Source organism: Eptesicus fuscus, chromosome 23 (assembly GCF_027574615.1).
Source record: "Eptesicus fuscus isolate TK198812 chromosome 23, DD_ASM_mEF_20220401, whole genome shotgun sequence".
Lineage (NCBI taxonomy): Eukaryota > Metazoa > Chordata > Mammalia > Chiroptera > Vespertilionidae > Eptesicus > Eptesicus fuscus.
The window spans coordinates 21761852-21781289 of record NC_072495.1 but is presented as its reverse complement, the minus strand read 5'-3'; the positions used below and the strand labels follow the sequence as shown (position 1 = coordinate 21781289).

The following is a 19438-nucleotide window of genomic DNA, read 5'->3' as shown; positions in this document are numbered from 1 at the left end:
TTGATGTCTCGAAGCATTCAGCCAGCACATGTTCATCAAATATTTACCGAGTGTGGCCACGCTCAGTGGTTGAACGCCGACCTATGAACCAGGAGGTCACGGTTTGATTCCCAGTCAGGGCACAGGCCTGGATTGCTGGCTCAGTCCTCAGAGTGGGGCATGCAGGAGGCAGCTGATCAATGATTCTCTCTCATCACTGATGTTCTCTCTCTCTCTCTCCCTCTCTCTCCCTCTCCCTTCCTCTCTGACATCAATAAAAATATATTTTTAAAAAATTTACCAAGCACTGGGCTTGGGCTGGGCCTGAGCTGGGCAGCAGGACACGGGATACTCCAGGGAATGAGACGGAGCCCAGCCTGCACCTGGGACACCGGGGAAGGCGAGAGAGGGCAGGATGGGGGTTTACTCTGTCACCAGCAGGAAGCTCGCTGGCCCATGCAGTCTCACAGAAGGGGTAGCCTTGGGCTCCCCAAGCCTGCCCCGGCCCTCACGGGCAAGGGGAGAAAGGGGACATATGTAATACTGTCAACAATAAAGAATTATTTAAAAATATATAGTGGAAACTCAGAAAGAAAGAAAGAAAAAAAAAAAGACCTCACTCTGGTCTCAGGAACCCCACGCTCCTCAGGACCCACCCCCCACATGCATGATGATTGGCGACCAGAGACGAGAGCGGTGGGTGAGGGCAGGGCACCTGAGTCTTCCCTGGGTTCGTGGGAATGAGACTCCAGCGGCCAGGAGGAAGGAGAGGCCTCAAACCCTGGCCGCCCTCGGTCCTGGTGGAGTGGCCAGGGCCCTGCCCTAGGGATCCCTCCCCCAGGGGCTCGGAGGAGGCCCCGACAGGCGACCCAGGGCCTGAGCGCTGGGTGGAGGCCGCGGAGGGAGCAGCGAGGAGCCAGGGCCGTGCCCAGGGGCGTGGGCGGGGGCGCTAAGGGAGAAAGCTGTGCAGGGTGAGGTCGTCCCCGCTGTGGTCCTCCCCGGCCCCTTCCTTGAGGCCCGGGCCCTTGGCGGCGGGCAGGCTCCCGTTGGCGGTGACGGCGGGCGCCTCCCCGCCCTCGGCCAGCAGGGAGGAGATGCAGACCATCTCGGTGGGCGAGTAGCTGCGCACGTGGTACATGTGGTTCCTGCGGGAGAGGCGGACGGCCAGCACCACGGTGCACACCAGGAAGGTGGTGGCCACCAGCGCCAGGATGAGGATGGCCAGCAGGCAGTGCTTCACGGGCATGTAATCCGGGCCCCGCGTGAGGCTGGGGGGCGCGGAGCTGGGCGGGGAGAGGCCCTGGCTGCTTTTCCCCCGTTTGATGAAGGCGTCCGAGGAATTGCGGACGGCCACGGTGGCGGCCACGGTGGCACCCCCGTGAGCGTCAGGCAGCACGAGGAGGGCCGTGGAGAGACCCGCTGTGGACAGCGCCTGCATGGTGCCTGGCTCCTTGGACAGGGTCTCTGTGGTAGGGGGCGCTGTGGGAGGGGCTGCTGTGGTAGCCGGCTCTGTGGACAGGGTCTCCGTGACCGTGGACTCCATAGACAGGGACTCTGTGGCTGCTGGGCTTGTGGACAGGGCCTCCGTGGCTGCTGGGCTTGTGGACAGGGCCTCCGTGGCTGCTGGGCTTGTGGACAGGGCCTCCGTGGCTGCAGGATGCATGGTCAGGGCCTCCGTGGCTGCAGGGTGTGTGGCCAGTGGCTCTGTGGTCAGGGCCTCCGTGGCTGCAGGTTGCGTGGTCAGTGGCTCTGTGGGCAGGGCCTTTGCGGTGGCCAGCTCTGTGGATGGAGCCCCCTCTGTGGATGGCGCCTCCGTGATGGGAGGGATGGTAGTGCCCAGTTCTGTGGCCAGAGGGCCCGGTGTGACAGGAATCCCCTGTGTGGCCAGTTCCACGCTGAGCTTCCCAGGGGTTGCTCCTCTGGCATCCAGGCCAGCAGAGTCCCCTGTGGTCGCCTCCAGAGTGGCTGGCTCAGGGGTACCAGGCCCTGCAGAATCTCTCGGCCCCAACGTTCCCATCGCAGCCTGACGCTCGGGCCTCGGGGTCACAGCCGCCGTGATAGTTTCAAGCATTTCCGGAGGGTCCGTGACATACCCGTCATCGTACCCACCCCAGTCGTCCTCGTCCCCATTCCCCTGGCTCTCCGGCAGCCCGAGGCCGAGGCCCAGCAGGACCAGCAGCAGGAGGAGTCGCAGAGGCATGGCACCTGCAGGGAGACACGGACAGAGGGACATCAGGACAGCTCCACCCCTGGGCTGCGGAGCCCCCCTGGCTGGGATGCCGGGGGGCCACAGCTGGGCGTGTGTCTGCTCTGGAGCAGACGCTCGGCTTCGGGCACCCTCCCGGCCAAGCGCGTGCCTGGTGCACAGCGGGCCCTCCGCCCATAGCAGCTTTCCCCCCTGATCAACACGAACGGCCACTGGGGTGCGGACAGAAAGCATCTGAGCGGCCGTGGCCCATACACCCGTTCGTTAGCGCATCGTCCCCACACACCCAGGTTGTGGGTTCGATCCCCGTTCAGGGCACATACAAGAATCAGCCCGTGGATGCATACGTAAGTGGAACAACAAGTCAATCTTCCTCTCTCTCCTCCTCCTCTCTCTAAAATCAATAACCATTTTTAAAAACATAAAATTTTAAAAGAAAATATGAACGAGTAGAGAGCTTCTAGTTATATTGACTTTGATGTCACCCCTTCCTAACCCCCATTTCTGTATACATTTGTAATATGACCTGAGTGCAGTCGTTCCTGTATACAGTTCATCCATAGATCCATGCACTCATCCGCGGATGGGGGGGGTCCACGACCAAGAGCTCGGAGACCACAGGCCTACAGCATAACGCTGCCTGCTTGGACCTGGAGGCCTCTGGGTGTGTGGTCCCGACCCCTCTGTTCCGCTCTCCCCAGTCCTTGGCTCCCCCGCCTCCCCCCGCCTCCCTCAGGTGCTTGGTTTTTCTTTTTCTGTCTCGGGGTCTCAGCTCCGTCTGGCTCCCTCTGGCTGTGTCCTTGCTCACACAGGGGGGATGACAGCACCTGCCTCTAGGCCAGTGGTCGGCAAACTCATTCGTCAACAGAGCCCAATAGCAACAGCACAACGATTGAAATTTCTTTGGAGAGCCACATTTTTTAAACTTAAACTTCTTCTAACGCCACTTCTTCAACATAGACCCGCCCAGGCCGTGGTATTTTGTGGAAGAGCCACACTCCAGGGGCCAAAGAGCCGCCTGTGGCTGGCGAGCCGCCGTTTGCCGACCACGGGTCTAGGCTCTTGTGAAGATGAAACGAGGTGATGCAGAGCCCTTAGCACTTTGCCCCCAGCAAGCTCCGGTAAAGGGGGGCTGCTTGGATTCTTTCACAAACCTATCCCGTAAGCCCTCCAGGGCCCAGAGCCTTTTCAGAGTAGCCCTGCCCTTGGGGGAGCGGACAGTCATCATTGGCCTGCGGGTCGGGTCACTGTCCGCTGGCATTACCTTCAGCCTCCGGGCCAGGCGGCCAGAAAGGGCAGTGCCTCTCCCTTCGGCCAGCTCCCCGGTCTCGCTTCTGGGCAGCGTGAACCCTCCTGCTTTCCCGTTCTCCCTCCCTCCTCACACTCCCCCTGGCACTGGCTGGTGTGTGTGAGATTCAGCACCGCGCCCTAGAAAACCCCGCGATGAGTGACAGCTGTGTTCCAGGCGGGATTCAGGTATCCCTGGGTGCTTGGACGTAATGCCCTCCGCCGTGTGCCACCCTGCCTCAGCGCCGGGGGCAGCGTGAGCCTGCACCATTTCCAGAACCTTCCCTTGCTCTTGGCGTGACTGGGAGCAAAGAGCAGTGACTTGCTCATAGGCCCCCCAGCTTCCAGCCTTACTCTGACCTCCTTCCCCTGTTGGTGAGAGTTATGTTGGTTTCTAAAATGCCAAGCTGATCAGATCTGAGAATAATTTCTTAAGCCCAACTTTTTGATATTTGCATCAGACACATCCAATTATCACTCATGTCACTGAGGCTCAGAGAGGTGAAGCGATTTGCCCAAAGACACACAGCTGGCGAGTGGCAGAGACCAGAATTGAACCCAGCGAGGATTCAGGAAGGCGTTGTGGAGAGACCTAACCTAGCTGTGGGGGCAGAAGGAGCAAAGGCTTGGAGGAGAGCTGAGTTTGCTGTGTCTGTGGCTTGGGTTGGGGAACAAGTTGGGGGGGGGGGCAGAGTAAGAATAAGCAGGACTTTAAAGGCCACATCACCTAGAAAGGCCAGCCCCATGTGTACTGCCTGCCATGCAGGGCACAGGATGGGGAGCACTGACTATGGGGTCAGACAAAAAGATGTTTGAGTCCTGGCCCTGGCTCTGGCTCTTACAAACGGTATGACCTTGACACAGATCTTTGCCTTTCTGAGCCTCGGTTTTCTCATCTGTAAAATGGGAATAACACACAGTACATATCCCATAGGGCTGTTGAGAGAGTGCAGTGAGATGATGGGTTCAGAAGTTCCCACAGTAGGTGCTTAATAAGTGTGTCACACACACCCATGCGCACCCACATACATGTTCTTTGCCCGCTAACCTGCCTCCCGGAGGCAGAGTTTCTTTGCACATGGGGTGGAGTGCCTACTTAGGGGAAGAGTGCGTGGCCTAACCTCGGCCCCACCCCCACTCTCCTGGGGGCAGAGGCACTTTGGGAGAAGCCACCGGCTCAGAGCCATATTTCATAACTGTGAAAAGACTCACCCCCACCTCGGGCAGCTCTCAGTTCCTGGAAGGCTGAGCCTCAGCCACTTCCTGCAGAGGGAGGGGCAAACACTCGAGGCCCAGCCCACCAGTTCCCGGGTGGGGAGCGGCATCTTGGTGAGTCAGGGCCCCACGTTCTGAAGCCTGGGAGCTGGGAGGATGCCATGGAGGGGGCCGGGGCCCGTCCCCAAGGTGGGCCCTCACCCCGGTCCCCATCGCCACAGCCCCGTGCTTGCAGAGGCGTGGGGTGGGGGCAGCGGGGAGACCACTTAGCAGCTGTGTGACCCTGGGCAGGTCACTTCACCTTCTCTGAGCCTCAGTTTCCTCATCTGTCAAACAGGTCCTACTGCTTCAAAGAATGGTGGCGATGCCCTGACCGGTGTGGCTCAGTGGATAGAGCGTCGGCCTGCGGACTGAAAAGTCCCAGGTTCGATTCCGGTCAAGGGCGTGTACCTTGGCTGCAGGCACATCCCCGGTAGTGGGTGTGCAGGAGGCAGCTGAATCGATGTTTCTAGCTCTCTATCCTCTCCCTTCCTCTCTGTAAAAAATAAATAAAATATATTTTTTTTAAAAAGAAAGAATGGTGGCGAGCATGGAAAGAGATGCGTCCGGGAAGGCCCCAATGCTGGCATCCGCAGGGGGCGCTTTATGTGGGGGGCTCTCTTCGGGGCTGTGGACAGAGGAGCAGAGGAAAGTGCACCCCAGGGAGGGTACAGAGATGGCCGCCTCCCTGCCACCCCTGTGCACAGTCAGGGAAGCCGCAGGGGCCGGTGAGAGCATTCCCCTCCCCCGTCTGTGGAGGGAAAAGACAAGGGCATTGAAAAGCCGATGTGTCCCCGCCTGGGCCTACCCAGGGCCACCCGCTTGCCCTGAACGTCCCCGATCCCCGGCTCCCTCAGTCCCAGGCACCAGCCTACTTCGTGGGAAGAACAGGCGGCTCCCACAGCTCCTGTGGCTCCGGGGGCCACGCAGGTCGCAGGAGAGGAGCAGAGTGTGGGCGCTGCCTGTGGAGGGCAGGACAGTAACTGACAGTGGCTCAAATACACAGACTCTAATCAGAGACGTCTTATAAAGCCCTCACCAGCCCTCGCCGGTGTGGCTCAGTGGATAGAGAGTCAGCCTGCGGACTGAAGGGTCCCAGGTTCGATTCCGGTCAAGGGCCCATGCCTGGGTTGCGGGCTCGATCCCCAGGGTGGGGCACGCAGGAGGCAGCCGATCCATGATTTCCCTCTCGTTATTGATGTTTCTCTCTCCCCCTCCCTTCCTCTCCGAAACCAATAAAAATATAAACTATAAAAACTACAGCCCTCACTGTGGATGGATCCTCCCCTCCTAGGGGGGGCCTCCTTCATCTTCCCGCCACACGGGCTGCGATGAGGCCCATTCCACAGATTAGGAAAACAGGCCCCAGAGCGGGGACTTCCTCCAGGCCTCACCTGTCACCTCATCTCCCCTCCCACGGCAGGAAAACAGCCGCTTGCCACAGGAGGGGGGCGGGGCAGGGCTCAGAGAGGGACAAAGAGCTGCCACACCCTACTTGTCTGCCGAGCCCCACCTGGAATTGGGGGGTGCGGGGGGGGTAGGGGGACACCCCCCCCCCCAGCTCCAGGGACCACACTGTGCAGCCTCCCTGGGCCACTCGTGACCTCCCACTCAGCATATTGGACCCCAGCAGTCCCAACGTTCACGTTCCTGGAGCCTTAGGGTCCGGAAGACGGAGCATCTCAGGGTGTGGGCTGAGCAGCCGCAAGAGAAGGGACGGCTCCAAACCCACAAGTAGGTCAAACCGAGGCCCACGTGACCCCTCACCGCCCCCCCTCGCCACACACTCCCCCCACCCCCCAATCCCAGGGCAGGTCTAAGTCCTGGCAGCCCGGACAGGGCCTGGCCCAACGTGGGATCAAATTCAGTATTAAGACCAGATCCAGCCCCGGCTGGTTTGGCTCAGTGGATAGAGCGTCAGCCTATGGACTGAAGAGTCCCGGGTTCGATTCCAGTCAAGGGCACATGCCCGGGTTGCAGGCTTGGACCCTAGTGGGGGGCGTGCAGGAGGCAGCCGATCCATGATGCTCTCTCATCATGGATGTTTCTATCCCTCCCCCTCTCTTTTCCTCTCTGAAATCAATAAAAATGTATTTTAAAAAAAAAAAAACAGACCCAAATCCAGCCCTACCATTCACAAGCTGTGTGACCTCGGAGCTCAGCTCTCTGAGCCGCAGACTCCCGGCTGGAACCCAGGGGTGAAAGCAGGACCTGCAGGCCCCTCGTGGGGCTGTGGGTTGAAGTGAGCGGTCCAGGTGGCGTGTTTAGCCCATAGTTAGTGCTCCGTAAAGGCCAGCGGTTGGCATTGTTGTTCTACACGTAGGGCCACATCCCTGAAAAGTCCCCAGCCCGGGGCAGCTTTGACACACCTCTGACATCGTCAGTCAGAGAGGGCAGGACAGGCAGCCCTGGAAATCTGCCTCCACAGCAAGCCCCGGGTGCAGTGGGCAGCCGGCCTCCGGGTAGGAAACCACACCTGCCAAGTGTAGGCAGTGCGCCAGGCACCGGTCTGAGAGCCGTACATGGACTATTGGCTCCTGGGGGCCCTACACCCCGAAGCGGCCGCTTCTCCCCTCCACGCCTCCGTTTTCTCATCTCTAAAAAGGGGGCTCAGGGTTCTCAAAGGATCCCCAGCCTCTCGGAAGGCCCCGCTCCCGCCCGGCCAGCCGAGGTTCCCAGGAGGCGCTGAGCCTGGCAGCCCGGCCCGTCCGTATCCATATCCGGGTTTCGCTCCCCCAGAGCCGCTGGCCAAGCCTGGTGAGGGAGGCATCTGCCGGGCCAGCTGTGGCCAGCCAGGCAACCTCAGAGGAAGCCGCTCCGGGGCCTGGGGCCGGGGGAGCCCCCTCCTGAGCCCCCTGCCCACGGACCGGACCGTGAGAGGCCTGGCCTGGGGAACTCAGATGGGAGAAAACCAGAGGGCCTGGGAGGGAAGAAAAGGGTTCCAGACAACCAGAGCCCTGACCCCGGTCTACGGTGCGTGTATGTGTGTGTGTGTGTGTGTGTGTGTGTGTGTAGTGGCCACCGCTTTTTGCCCCTAAAGCACCCCAAATACAAATTATTAAGAGTGGTGTCATTATTACTGCTCTATTTTGCTAGCAATGGTACCCTGATTCTAATATTCCAATAACTCCCTATGACCACACGTTATCTCCTCTATCTTACAAAATAGCGTGAAGAACGCAGCTTCGGAAACGACATTTTTACAGACAAACCGTGCGCCCCTCCTAGGCATCACCCAGACCTAACCCCAGCCTTGCTCCTGAGCAAATCCCTTCCCCGCTCTTGGCCCCGGGGCCCCTACCCACGAAAGGGGAGGGGGTGGGTAGGCTGATTTTTAGAGAAACGCTCCCGATTTCTCCAATTTTTCGAATTCCGAATGCTCCCAAGCCAGCAGCCACCAGCAAACCTGCCTGCGAGGGCAGTTGGCTGTGGCGGGGAGCAGAATGCAGCCACGGACTCCAGGCAGACCCTGGTCCCAAGCCCCCGGCCCTTTGGTGGGCCCTCCCCAGGGGCTATGGCGCAGGGCCTGCCCCCCCCCCCCATGCCTGTCGTCTGCTGCCAGGCGGGACCGCTGGTCCCTTGGGCACCTCACCCCCCAGCCCCCGGTCCCTTGGGCCCCCCCCTTCCCCCGGGTCCCTTGGGCACCCTCAGGCACCTCCTGTGGTTTTGCGAGCCAGCACTTACCGGCCGTGCTCAGCGGAGCATGGGACAGCTGCCTCGTGGGCCCAGCGCGGCTTCTCTGCTTCAGGGACAGGGACCCAGCCACGCTGCAGGGCTCTGCTGTGGCCACCCCCGCCGTGGCCCTCCGCCCCGCCAACGCCCAACGGCCGTGAAAGAAGGAAGCGAGAATGTGGTTGCTCAGATAGGGCCACGTGATGGCCCACACCTCCTGGTTGGTGACAGCTTGGGTGACATTGTTGATTGGACTGGGAGGTAGAGGGGCCCAGGGGCCCAGGGGTCACTCTTGGATTCTGGTAACCAGGCCAACACCAAGCACCACATGGACATGTTCTGGGGCGCCATGGTCGAGGCAGCCAAGCTGGGAAAGGCCACAGCGTTAGGCTGCAGTTGATGGAGAGTGGGGGCCACAGGGGACCCGCCCTGGAAGGGAGGAACCAGATGCAAAGGAGGGTGGGGATGGCTATGGGGAGCCCAGCCTGCTTTTGTGGTGCAAACGTTCCCTCTGCCTGTGTGCGTGTGTGCCTGCAGGTGGCCCGCTCAGCTGCAGCCAGGGCCTCTCTGCGGAGCTAGATTGCAAATTCCACGAGCGCAGGGCCGGCTGGCTTTCTTTGCTCATCGGTTCAGGGAGCGATCCAAGGGCCAGCAGCGTCAGACGCCAGCCCTCTCGTAGCTCTTTACCTGGTGGGGAGAGGGGCAAGAGAACCAGTAAACAGACCATGATGACACAGTGCGGTCATGGCGCCCTGTGGCGAGCCGGGGTGGGGGAGGGGTGCCAGGAGACTCTTTCAAGGAGAAGTGGCACTTGAGGTAACAAGTGGGGCGGGCTGGGTGGGCGGCCCAGGCGGAGAGCAGTCCACGGGCTGGGAGGCCTGGGGCTGCACAAGGTGGGGCTCAGGACAGGTGCCGAGGGGCGCACACCCCGCCCTGCACACAGGTTGTTTGAAAATGCGAACTGGTGCCCCCCAACCCCCCCCCCCCCCCCGTGGTGTCCTCACACAGGCACGCCTCGCTTTATCGCTTTGTTTCGTGCGCTTCACAGGTGTACGGGCCGGTGGCGGGGGCGGGCGGGTGTTTGCTGTTTTTTTTGGTTTACAAATTGAAGGTTTGTGGCAACCCTGCCTAGAACAAGTCTATCGGTGCCATTTCCCCAAAGGCATTTGCTCACTTCTTGTCTCTGAGTCACATGTTTGGTAATCGGGGTGATATTTCAAACTTTTTCATTTTTCTATCTGTTACGGTGACCTGTGAATTTACCTAATTTACCTGCCGGCCACGGGACGTTTCCTTCAAATGAAAACAAAGGTCTCGAAAAATAGACAACAGAGCTGCTCTACGGAGAGGCCCAGCCCTGGAAGGGAGGCGGGGGAGGGGGGAGGGGGGAAGAGGCCCATCCTACCCAACTGCTTCCCTGCTAGCCCTGGGGAGGGCTCAGAGGCTGAGAATTTGCCTGTTTGAGTCATTTAAAGGGGAAATGGCCACTCCGGGGCCACTGCAGCGAGGACACAATTCCCCTTCTCAAATGGGAACGGAACTGCGGGAGTTCCTGTTCAGCCCAGGCCCAGGAGCAGGCTTCCCCCAGAGGGAGGGAGTCCGGGCTCCCAGGGGTCACCTGGTCGGCTTGGGCCCTGGAGGGTGGCCAGCGCAGGGGCCGGTCCCAAACTCAGAAGGTCGGAGGGCAATCCAATCTAGAAACCTGCTCCAGACTCAGGGATTTCACCAGAAAGGTTAGCAGCGGAGGGAACCCAGGCTTCGACAGCCACCCGAGCGCTAGGCCTGGGCGGTGCAGGGATGCAGAGCTCTGGATCGGGGGCCGCAGGGGGCTCTGAAGCAGACCTGCCCGAGGAAGGACTCAAACGGGCTTCAGTGGCAATAGGTTTCCCAGGGTAGCTTGTGGGATTTAAGGTCAGAAGTGCAGCTGGACCTTCGGCATGGACTTAGGGAGCAAAGGGGACCCAGAAGTCCTTCCTCCATCACTGTGCACCTGCTCTGCCTGCTGGCTCCCCGGCTTTCCCAACTCCCAGGCGCCTGTAAACAAAAGCCCAGATAGGACACACGGCCGATTAACTCCCAGGAGCTCAGTGGCCCAGCCTGGGGTCAGCTGTGGCCAGGGGAGAGCTGGGTTCTGGAAGCAAGTCACTGCCACACAGATAATCCAATGGTTGCCCCCATCCCAGATGTCTGTGTTTTCAACTCATTCATTCCTTCAACTCCTTCAACAAACACTTACTGATACGATGTGCCAGATCCTGAGGATACCATCGCGAAGGAAATAAGTGCTGTCCTCACGGAGTTTACGTTCGATGTTGGGGGAGACAGGCACCGACTCAATGAGTCCAGAGATCTGATGGTAATAAAGTGTAAGGGGGAAGATGGCAGGGGAGGGAGGGGAGTGGGGAGCCGTGCAGGTGCGGGAGATGGGGGGAGGATGGGCAGTCCAGAGAGAACAGCACATGCAAAGGCTCAGAGGCAGGAGGCCTTGTGAACATGGTGGGGGGTCAGGTGGAGGGGGGGTGTGGCAATCAGGAGAGGAAGTTGGAGAGACCGCAGGGACAGGTGGCCTCTGCCAATTGTGAGGATTTCAGCTTTCACTCCGAGTGGGATGAGAGGCTGTGGAGGGGTTTGAGCCTGATTATCGGGGGTCAGCAAGCTTTTTCTTCACCGGCCAGATAGTAAATATTTTACTGGTGGCCATAGGGTCTCGGTTGCATTTACTCAACTCTGCAAATGTAGAAAAACGGCCACGGACGATGCTTACACAAAGGCACGTGGTTGGATGCCAATTAACTTTGCTTATGGACACTAAAATTTGAATTTCATCGAAGTTCTACTTGTCACTATTCCCCTGGGTTTTTCTCAGCCATTTAAAAATGTGACCGCTACTCTCAGCTTGTGGGCTCCATAAACTCCCGGCAGCCTGGATTTGGCCTGCGGGCCTTCGTTTGCCCAGTCCTGCCTCAGGACCTTAACAGGCTACTCTGGTTGCTGTGCTGAGACTAACGCAGGGGACGACAGGAAGCTGGGTTTGAAAGCTGTGCTGGTCATCGTGTGTCCATGTGACTGGGCCCCAGCATGCTCAGATTATTTGGTCAAACTGGGGGGGTGCTGGGAGGGTGTTTCTGGAAAAGATTAAAAGGACGGGTTAGACTGAGAAAAGCAGATTGGCTGCGGTGTTGTGGGTGGGCCTGGTCTAATCAGTTGACGGTCAGATGGCGCTCAAACGGGAACATCTGCTTTTCCGAGTGTCCGGCTTGCTGACTGGAGAGCTCGGGACTTGTTGGCCTCCCTAACTAGCTGTGTGAGCCAGTTCCTTACAATGAATCTCTCTGCACATATTTGTGCCCATCCGATTTCTCTAGGGAACCCCAACACAGGCGCTCAGTCCACATCAGAGATGAGGAGGGCATGGACTAATGGGGTGACAGTGGAGGTGGGAGAAGCAGTGGGATATGGGTGTACTTGGAAGCTGGAGCCAACATGCGTCGTTGACAGCCTACGTGGGGGGTAGGAGAGGAGACAGGGACCAGGTGGGCTGGGAGGCAGGGGCCCTGGGGGCTCTCACAGAGTGTGGACTTGTGTCTCCCTGTGAAATCTTGACAGATTCTGTTCTAGAACACATCACTCGGGAAGCAAAAAAGGGAACAGGTGAGTGGAGGTAGAGGAACCAGTTCAAAAAATGGTCTGGTCTCTACAAGGGAAGGTTTCTGGCAGGTGCCCAGATGCCCATGTAAGAATCTCACCAATGTCACTGCAATAAATTAAATTAAATAAAAATCTCGCCCTGGACGGGTGGCTCCGTCGGTTGGAGCGTCGTCCTGTACACCAAAAGGTTGCCGGTTCAATTCCTGGTCAGGGCACATCCTTAGGCTGCGGGTTCGATCCCGTTGGGGTGTGTACAGAAGACAACTGATAAGATGTTTCTTTCTCACATCGATGTTTCTCTCTCTCTTTCTCTCCCTCCCTCCCTCTCTCTAAAAATCAATGAAAACATAGCCTCAGGTGAGGATTGTAAAAATCATCATCTTGCCATCTTGCCTGATGTTTTGCTACCCTGCCTCCGGTAGACACTGGCCAGGTGACGAGAACTGAGTGTCACTTTGGAACCGCAGCTGAGGCGTTTGGTAACCATGAGAGGCTTTGTGTACCTTCCACAACCCAAAGGGCATCTGGGCGGGGAAACAAACCTGCAACAGCTTCCTGTAATTTATGGGGCAACTTTCCGGTTCTCAGGCTGGTCACTGTCGTCCCAAAGCTCGGACTCTTCTTTGCTGAAATCCTGATGGTTGACTTCTTGACCCTCAGGGCACGGAGAGCCTCAACACCCTTCCTTGCTGCGCCATTTGGCCACTCGCTGCTGTACAGTTCTCTCCAGGACCGTCACACTCCCTCTCCCTGTAAAAACAGTTACCCAGTGAACGCCAGGATAAGCAGACATGTCTGGGGGCAGACAGGAGTAGGAGTGAGACAGCAGAGCTATAATGAAGGCGAGCCCTGCTGCCGGGACCTGAGGCGCCTGGTGGAGGTGAGGCTAACACACTTGGCACCCCCCTCCCCAGCTTCCCTAGCACCTCACGGCCCAGACACCCTGCACTGTAATCTACTTGCACCCCAGGCTGGCCGGGAAGGTGGGGAAGGCGCCTTACTTGTATCTGAAGCCCTGGTGCACACAGCACCTGGCACCGGGGGAGGCCCTGGCTCCTCCCCTTTGGAACACGGATGACTGCTTGTCACTTTCAACCCGAAGCTTTCCCTAAGCCTGCCGCTGCCCGCTGGGTCCCCTGGGAATCATTTCTCCCCGGTGCTGTCCCCAAACCACCAAACCCTTTCCCCCAAAACTCTCTGAGTCTTTGAGATGTGAATAAGCCCCCATTTAAAACGAGCAACACCTAAGCAGCTAGTGGTCAGTCCCCATCCAGAGCACATGGATGCCTTTTGGTAAGAGACCCATCTACTTGCTTTTCAACTGCCTTCCGACTCCTGAGCTGAGCGTTGGAGTAACTGCTCATCTTCCCGCCCCAGGCTCCCTGGGCAATGGCCTGGCATTCTTTCCAAGGTCCCTCGCCATGAAGTCTGTCACGCGAGCTGTGTTCCCCACACAAACCCTTCATGCCCCATTTCTTACAATGTTTTCTTACCCAGTTTCCTCTCTCCACACAGTAGAGTAAAATGACACTGAATTTCAAAGCTCCCACCAGCCTCTCTAAAATCACCTCCCTCTACATTCCAACTGATCTAGCGAACTTTGCAGCCAGCATCTTTGGATCTGGAGCAATTTCCCACTCCCCATGTCTCCCTTCCACCTTTTCCAGAACTTGCAATTGGAGAGAGTTCACGAAGCACACCAGGACTCGTGCCTCCTAGCAAAGTCTCCCCACCCCGACGTCTGATAAAACTGTTTGCTGGTGGGCTAAATTCGTGGGGTCGGGGACCGGGGTGCTATCCTTTGGGACTTAAAATTGGACACACCCCACTTCAATCAGAGGTGGTGGCTGGACCGAGATTGAACATATTAAAATACATGTCCCATATCATATTGGTTGAAAATATATTTCCCTTCATCATCTGACATCTTAAAGTCCGGTTTTTATGTAGCCATCTATCCCTTCCTTTGTGATTTATTCCATTGCTTTGGGATTTTAACCCTTTGCACTCGCTTGCTTTTTTCTCGATTCCTTTATTCTACTCGGGATTTAATTTTTTAAATACCCCAGATTTTACAAAGCACGGCAGTAGAATAAAAAACGAGTTTCTTTTCATACAAACTTACTTATTTGGATTTTTTATATTTCAAATTATTGATACATTCAATACAATTCAACATACGAGCTGCTACCGATGCTAACCGTGTCAAGTCACACTCGACATCCGAGTGCAAAAGGTTAAAATCACAAATGGTTTTCCCCAGTCTGAAGTCTAGACAAGGAGGAACTTACTTTTTTTCTTCTAAATTTGAAAAATAGTTCCTTTCATTTAACTATTGACTTCTTTAATAGCGTACACTGGTGTCACCAGAAGGCTAACGAATCCCTGTGCCCAGAGCTACTTAACATAGCCACACCATTTCCTCCCGCCACTGATTTGTGATGCTTGTCTTAATGTATTACTAATTTATCATTCATACACTAATTTTAATAATTTCTTTCTGGGAACGAAGACATTGATAGGAAAAATCCAATGAAATAGATTATCCATGACTGCTACGTCCACAAAGTAACATTTGTGGCATTTACTCTACACACAAATATACATTGCATGTGCATATACCATTAAAAGGGTTTGTCAAAAACATCCCTTCTGGGGTGGGTATTCTATTTTATGCATCTTTATCCGAGGTCACAGAGCCAGGCCTTTTATGTTTGTACTACAGGCCCAGTGCATGAAATTCCTGCACGGGTAAGGTCCCTAGGCCTGGCCGGCGATCAGGGCCGTTAAGGTTCCCCGCTTCCCCGCCTCCCGGCCTCCCCACCTCCTCCTTCCCTCACTCCCTCACCCCCCTGCCATCGCCACTTGTTGCCTGCCATGTTCTGCGCACGTCATAGCAAGCCATAGAACTCCCAGTCTCCTGGTTGAACTCCCGAGGGGACAATTTGCATATTAGCCTTTTATTATATAGGATGAACAAGTCTAACCAGACTCAACACCCTCCCCATCTCACCTTTGAAAAAAGTGCTTTTATACGCCAACTAACACCATTTACCTCACAGTGACTTCATGGCAGAGAGAGTTGGACAGAATTCTTTTTTTGTAACAAATTTCACTTTTCTGATGACATTAGTAACACAGTTCACTGTGAGACACTTGAAATACACTGGTGGTGGATTCCCAATATCCTGAAATACTATTGAATGACTTTAAGTAACTATACTAGTACAATATTACATCTGGATGTGATAAGTAAATTAACCAGCTGGACTACTTTTTCCTCTTCTAGTTCCTGAATAGATCTCCCGTTAGTTTCCCTGGGACAAAATTCCCAGAGGTGAAATCATGGGTCAAAAGAACGAACATGTGCCCAGCCAGCATGGCTCAGTGGTTGAGTGTCAACCTATGAACCAGGAGGTCACAGGTTCAATTCCTGGTCAGGGCACATGCCCGGGTTGCGGGCTTTGATCTCCAGTGGGGAGCGTGCAGGAGGCAGCCGATCGATGATTCTTAAACACTGATTTCTATCTCTCCCTCTCCCTTACTCTCAGAAATCAATAAAAATATATGTAAGAATAGTAAGAACATGTGAGCCTTCTGATATGCCCATCACACTGCCCTCTGGAAAGGCTGTGCCAAGTTGCATAAATTACCTCCAACAGTGGATGGAGAAAAGGCCTAAAAAATTTTTTAAAAAAATATATATATTTTATTGATTTTTTACAGAGAGAAAGAGAGAGGGATAGAGAGCTAGAAACATCGATGAGAGAGAAACATCGATCAGCTGCCTCTTACACACCCCCTACTGGGGATGTGCCCACAACCAAGGTACATGCCCTTGACTGGAATCGAACCTGGGACCCTTGAGTCCGCAGGCCGACGCTCTATCCACTGAGCCAAACCGGTTTTGGCCTAAAAAATTTTTTTAAAGAACAAAGGGCACTGTCCAGCTTGGACAGTAAGTACGACCCGTCTGAAAAATTAAGGTGTGTCTTTGATGACGACGAGGGCTGCAGGGCGTTCTCAGGGGCCAGCAGAAAGTGGCCGGGCCACTTAAAAGTTAACTGACTCCTAAGAGCCAACAAAGCTTGTCTGGAACCAACATCAAGTGCAGCCAGGGACGTCACCTTTAAAAAAGGGGAAGTTCTCCCTCCACGCAGCCTGGCTGGCCGTCTGGGGCCAGCATGGTGACCTTTGAGTCTTCTGGCAAAGCAGCGAGGTGCCAAGTCAGTCATAAACACCCCGCACCACGCGTCGTCCCCCTGACCTGGGCGCCGAGAGGCTGCAGACAGCATCTGCCAACTTCCACTTCCTGCAGCCACGGGCTGACCACGGCCCTGGCTGCCATTCTTCTCAGCAACTTTAGAAGTATTTGGAAGGGAAGCTGTGCGCCGAGTGGTCATATTTACAGCCGTTTAGAAAAACGAAGCAGTGGGGAATTCTTTGCCACAATCACTGAATGTCATGAGATAATGTTTTAGTGCAAAAAGGGAAGCCCTTGGAAGACGGCCATGACATTCAAGTGACCCTGAAAGCCTTCTGCTGGAATAAAAATCACAGCCAACCTGAAGGGAAACTTCCTTCTCCTTCTGCAAACGAAAAGCACGCTTTCAGAGGTCCCGTCAGGGAACCTGCTCATGGTAACAAGGGCCGCTGTGCAACGAGGGCTTCCTGGGGGTCAGACACAGGTATTCTCTCACCCACAGCAGAATAGAATCCCATCCTCTTTCCAGAGAGGAAAGGGAGCCCGAGGTCAGGAAACCTGCCCAGGTCACCCCCTGGCGAAGGCTGTGAGCAGGATTCAAATATCCAGGCCCGGGACTCTGGCCCAGAGCCGTCTCCTGGACCCACCACGCGGACCCACCACGCGGCCCCTCCTGCTGGAGCCAAGCGCCCCCCGCACGTCCTGTACTTACCCGCGGGGAGGAACGGTCACCTGGCTGGTCCCACTGAGTCAGGAGCTGAGACACAGAGGCCGCCCTGGAGACCGCTGCGGTGTGAAATAAACACAGACACCATCTTGTAATCAAGGGTTTTTTAATCTTTGAAAATGGAAGCAAGTGTTTGACAGAACACTATGGCCGCTCTATAAGAGCCGATCTGGGAGGAATTCACGGGTTCTCCTCTGGGATAGCACGGCTTAAACAAAAGAAGACAAGACAGGAAACACAGTCCACACTGCTTCAGGCGAGGCATTAAGCAAGCACACGGAGATCAGGGCGACCTTCCTGTCCTCCCTCTTCCCTCTGCACCACATTCCCTAGAGTGTTTCACCACCATCAGCAACACTTTGTTTACTTAACTTAACAGCAGAACCTTAAAACATTTCTGAATCTTAAAAATGAAGGTCCTCAGCAGATTACGTTGACAAAGAAACGTACAGGTTTGAATGTAAGTCACTGTAATTACTATTTGATGTCCCATTATCCACTTCAATGTTAAAATTACACAGACACAAAACCACACTGAACATTCAGAGGCCCTGGAGTTATGGAGACAGCAATCCCAGTATCGGTTAAGAACATGGTACCTTTTCTATGCAGACACCCCCCAGCTCGCCTGTGCATCCCCACCCACTGTCCACACTGTCTCCATCCTGGTTCCCGTATTCAAATGCCGTCAGCTAGTCCCGGCCCCACACCAGCACCAGCATGTGCAAACGAGGTCCCGGTGTGGTCCCAATGGCACTCTGTCTCACGTTCAATCAGACACTCACTCCTTGCAAACAGAGGCTCCTTAAATTTTCTCAAACATGCGACATGACAAAATGGAAATGGAAGGAAGTTCTAGCGGACCCGAAAATGGAACAGGTGAGCAGAGCTCAGTCTGTAGGCCGCCCCCACCCCGAGTCTGGGGAGCCTCTGTGCTTTGACAAAGCCTGGGTGCGAGCTGGAGGGGCGGAGCGGGTTAGTGTGTGTGCAGGGTGCAAAGGGACCCGTCTGTACACATTAAAGCTACAGCAGAGATCTGCGCTCCTGGTCTGGCTCCATTCTAGACCATTCCCCTCGGTCTCAGTGTTCAATAGCACCCTGTGGCCTCACCTTAGCTGAAAGCAGTCAGGGGTGAAAGGCAGGAAGGAGAGAGGAATGGCTGGGAGCCCTGAGAGAGGCGGCTGCCCACGCGAGGAAGAGGGAGGCAGGAGCTCAGTGGTGCACAGAGAGCCGCTTCTTCCTCCGGCACAGCACGGGGACGGCATGGGACGTGCAGGAAAGCAGAGGACCGTGTGGGGCCCACACTCCCCTCAGGGTTCCCTCGGTTTCAGTCCCTCCCTGCACTCGAGAGCTAGGCAAGCTGCTGGAATGGGCAAGAGGGAACACTCCACAGTACGTGTGTCTTCTTGTCCCGGGCACCCTTGTCAAGTATTGATTGAAACCTGAAACATGATGTTTAAAGTGATGAATGCAACAGCGTCTACGTGGACAACAAAACTGCAGGGACACATGCTAGTTTAGGTGAGATTATAATCATCCGAAGCACAGGGGAACCAAGAAGCAAAACTCCATTCTGGGACAACCACCCAGTTTCTACAAGAGAGAGAGGAGGAAAGTAAATGACACGATGAGCATTTCTGACCAGAAGACTCGATGAAATGAGAGGAGTGGTAATACGAATTCACGTGATTTTCCAAGTCTTCCTTGTGTACAGTCTTACGATGACCAGGTTTGTGCCGCAAACGAGCCAGCACGATGTGGCTACTGCTCTGATTGTTCTCAGATGAATGTTTATACAAAATAATATCTTATCTTCATTTAGTTTATAAACATACACAGTGCTGTCCCTTTTGAATTAAGGAGAAAAAAAACCCACACACAAATACTGCAAAGTAGCAAAATACAAAGGGAAAAAAAGCTACTTTTGGTTTGGCAACATTAAAAAAAAAAAGAAATATAAAAAGCAATGTGGCATTGGTCCCTATTTGTTAAAAAAAGGTACTTGGGCACGAAACTGAATCAGAATTGGTTGGTTTCCTAAAATTCAGAGTATCTTGGATTTTAAAAGTAGCACTTTTGTCTTTTAAAAGTTCAATAAGTCACATATAACACTTAAAACATCAAAAAAGCTTTCTGATAAAAAGCTCAGCTTTTAAATCACATTTCTGCAAATTTGGGAGACGAATTGCGTTCTGACGGGAATGTGGCCTATCGCTGGTTGACAAATCTGAAATGAATGTCTCCGAATGGCAGTGCCTCCCTCTCGCCCTCCCCGGGACCACACCAACAACCAGCTACCAAGCCCGAGTTCTTGCTCCCATGTGGGGGGTGGGGTGGACCTTCAGGCGGCTATCTTCGCCATCTGCTGTTCTAACTTGGAAATACGCTCATCTTGATTGCAGATTGTGTCTTTTATAGATTTGATCTCTTTTAAAATCTCATCCAACTTGGCTTCATTTTG

General features: G+C 55.2%; 2 protein-coding genes across 2 annotated transcripts in view; both read right to left on the bottom strand.

The window, feature by feature from the left end:
• Nucleotides 1–580: 580 nt before the first annotated feature.
• SELPLG (selectin P ligand) lies at nt 581–8549 on the bottom strand. Its single transcript, XM_008142505.3, has 2 exons — nt 8411–8549; nt 581–2184 (listed from the first exon to the last, which is right to left on the bottom strand). The coding sequence occupies exon 2, from the start codon at nt 2177–2179 to the stop codon at nt 929–931; it is 1251 nt and encodes a 416-aa protein (XP_008140727.2). The 5' UTR covers nt 2180–2184; nt 8411–8549; the 3' UTR covers nt 581–928.
• An 8517-nt stretch (nt 8550–17066) lies between these two features.
• The window catches only part of CORO1C (coronin 1C), a 62695-nt gene continuing 60323 nt past the window's right edge, over nt 17067–19438 (bottom strand). The window contains exon 11 of the mRNA XM_008142506.3: nt 17067–19438. Within this exon, the coding sequence (XP_008140728.1) occupies nt 19319–19438 (120 nt within the window). The 3' untranslated portion in view covers nt 17067–19318.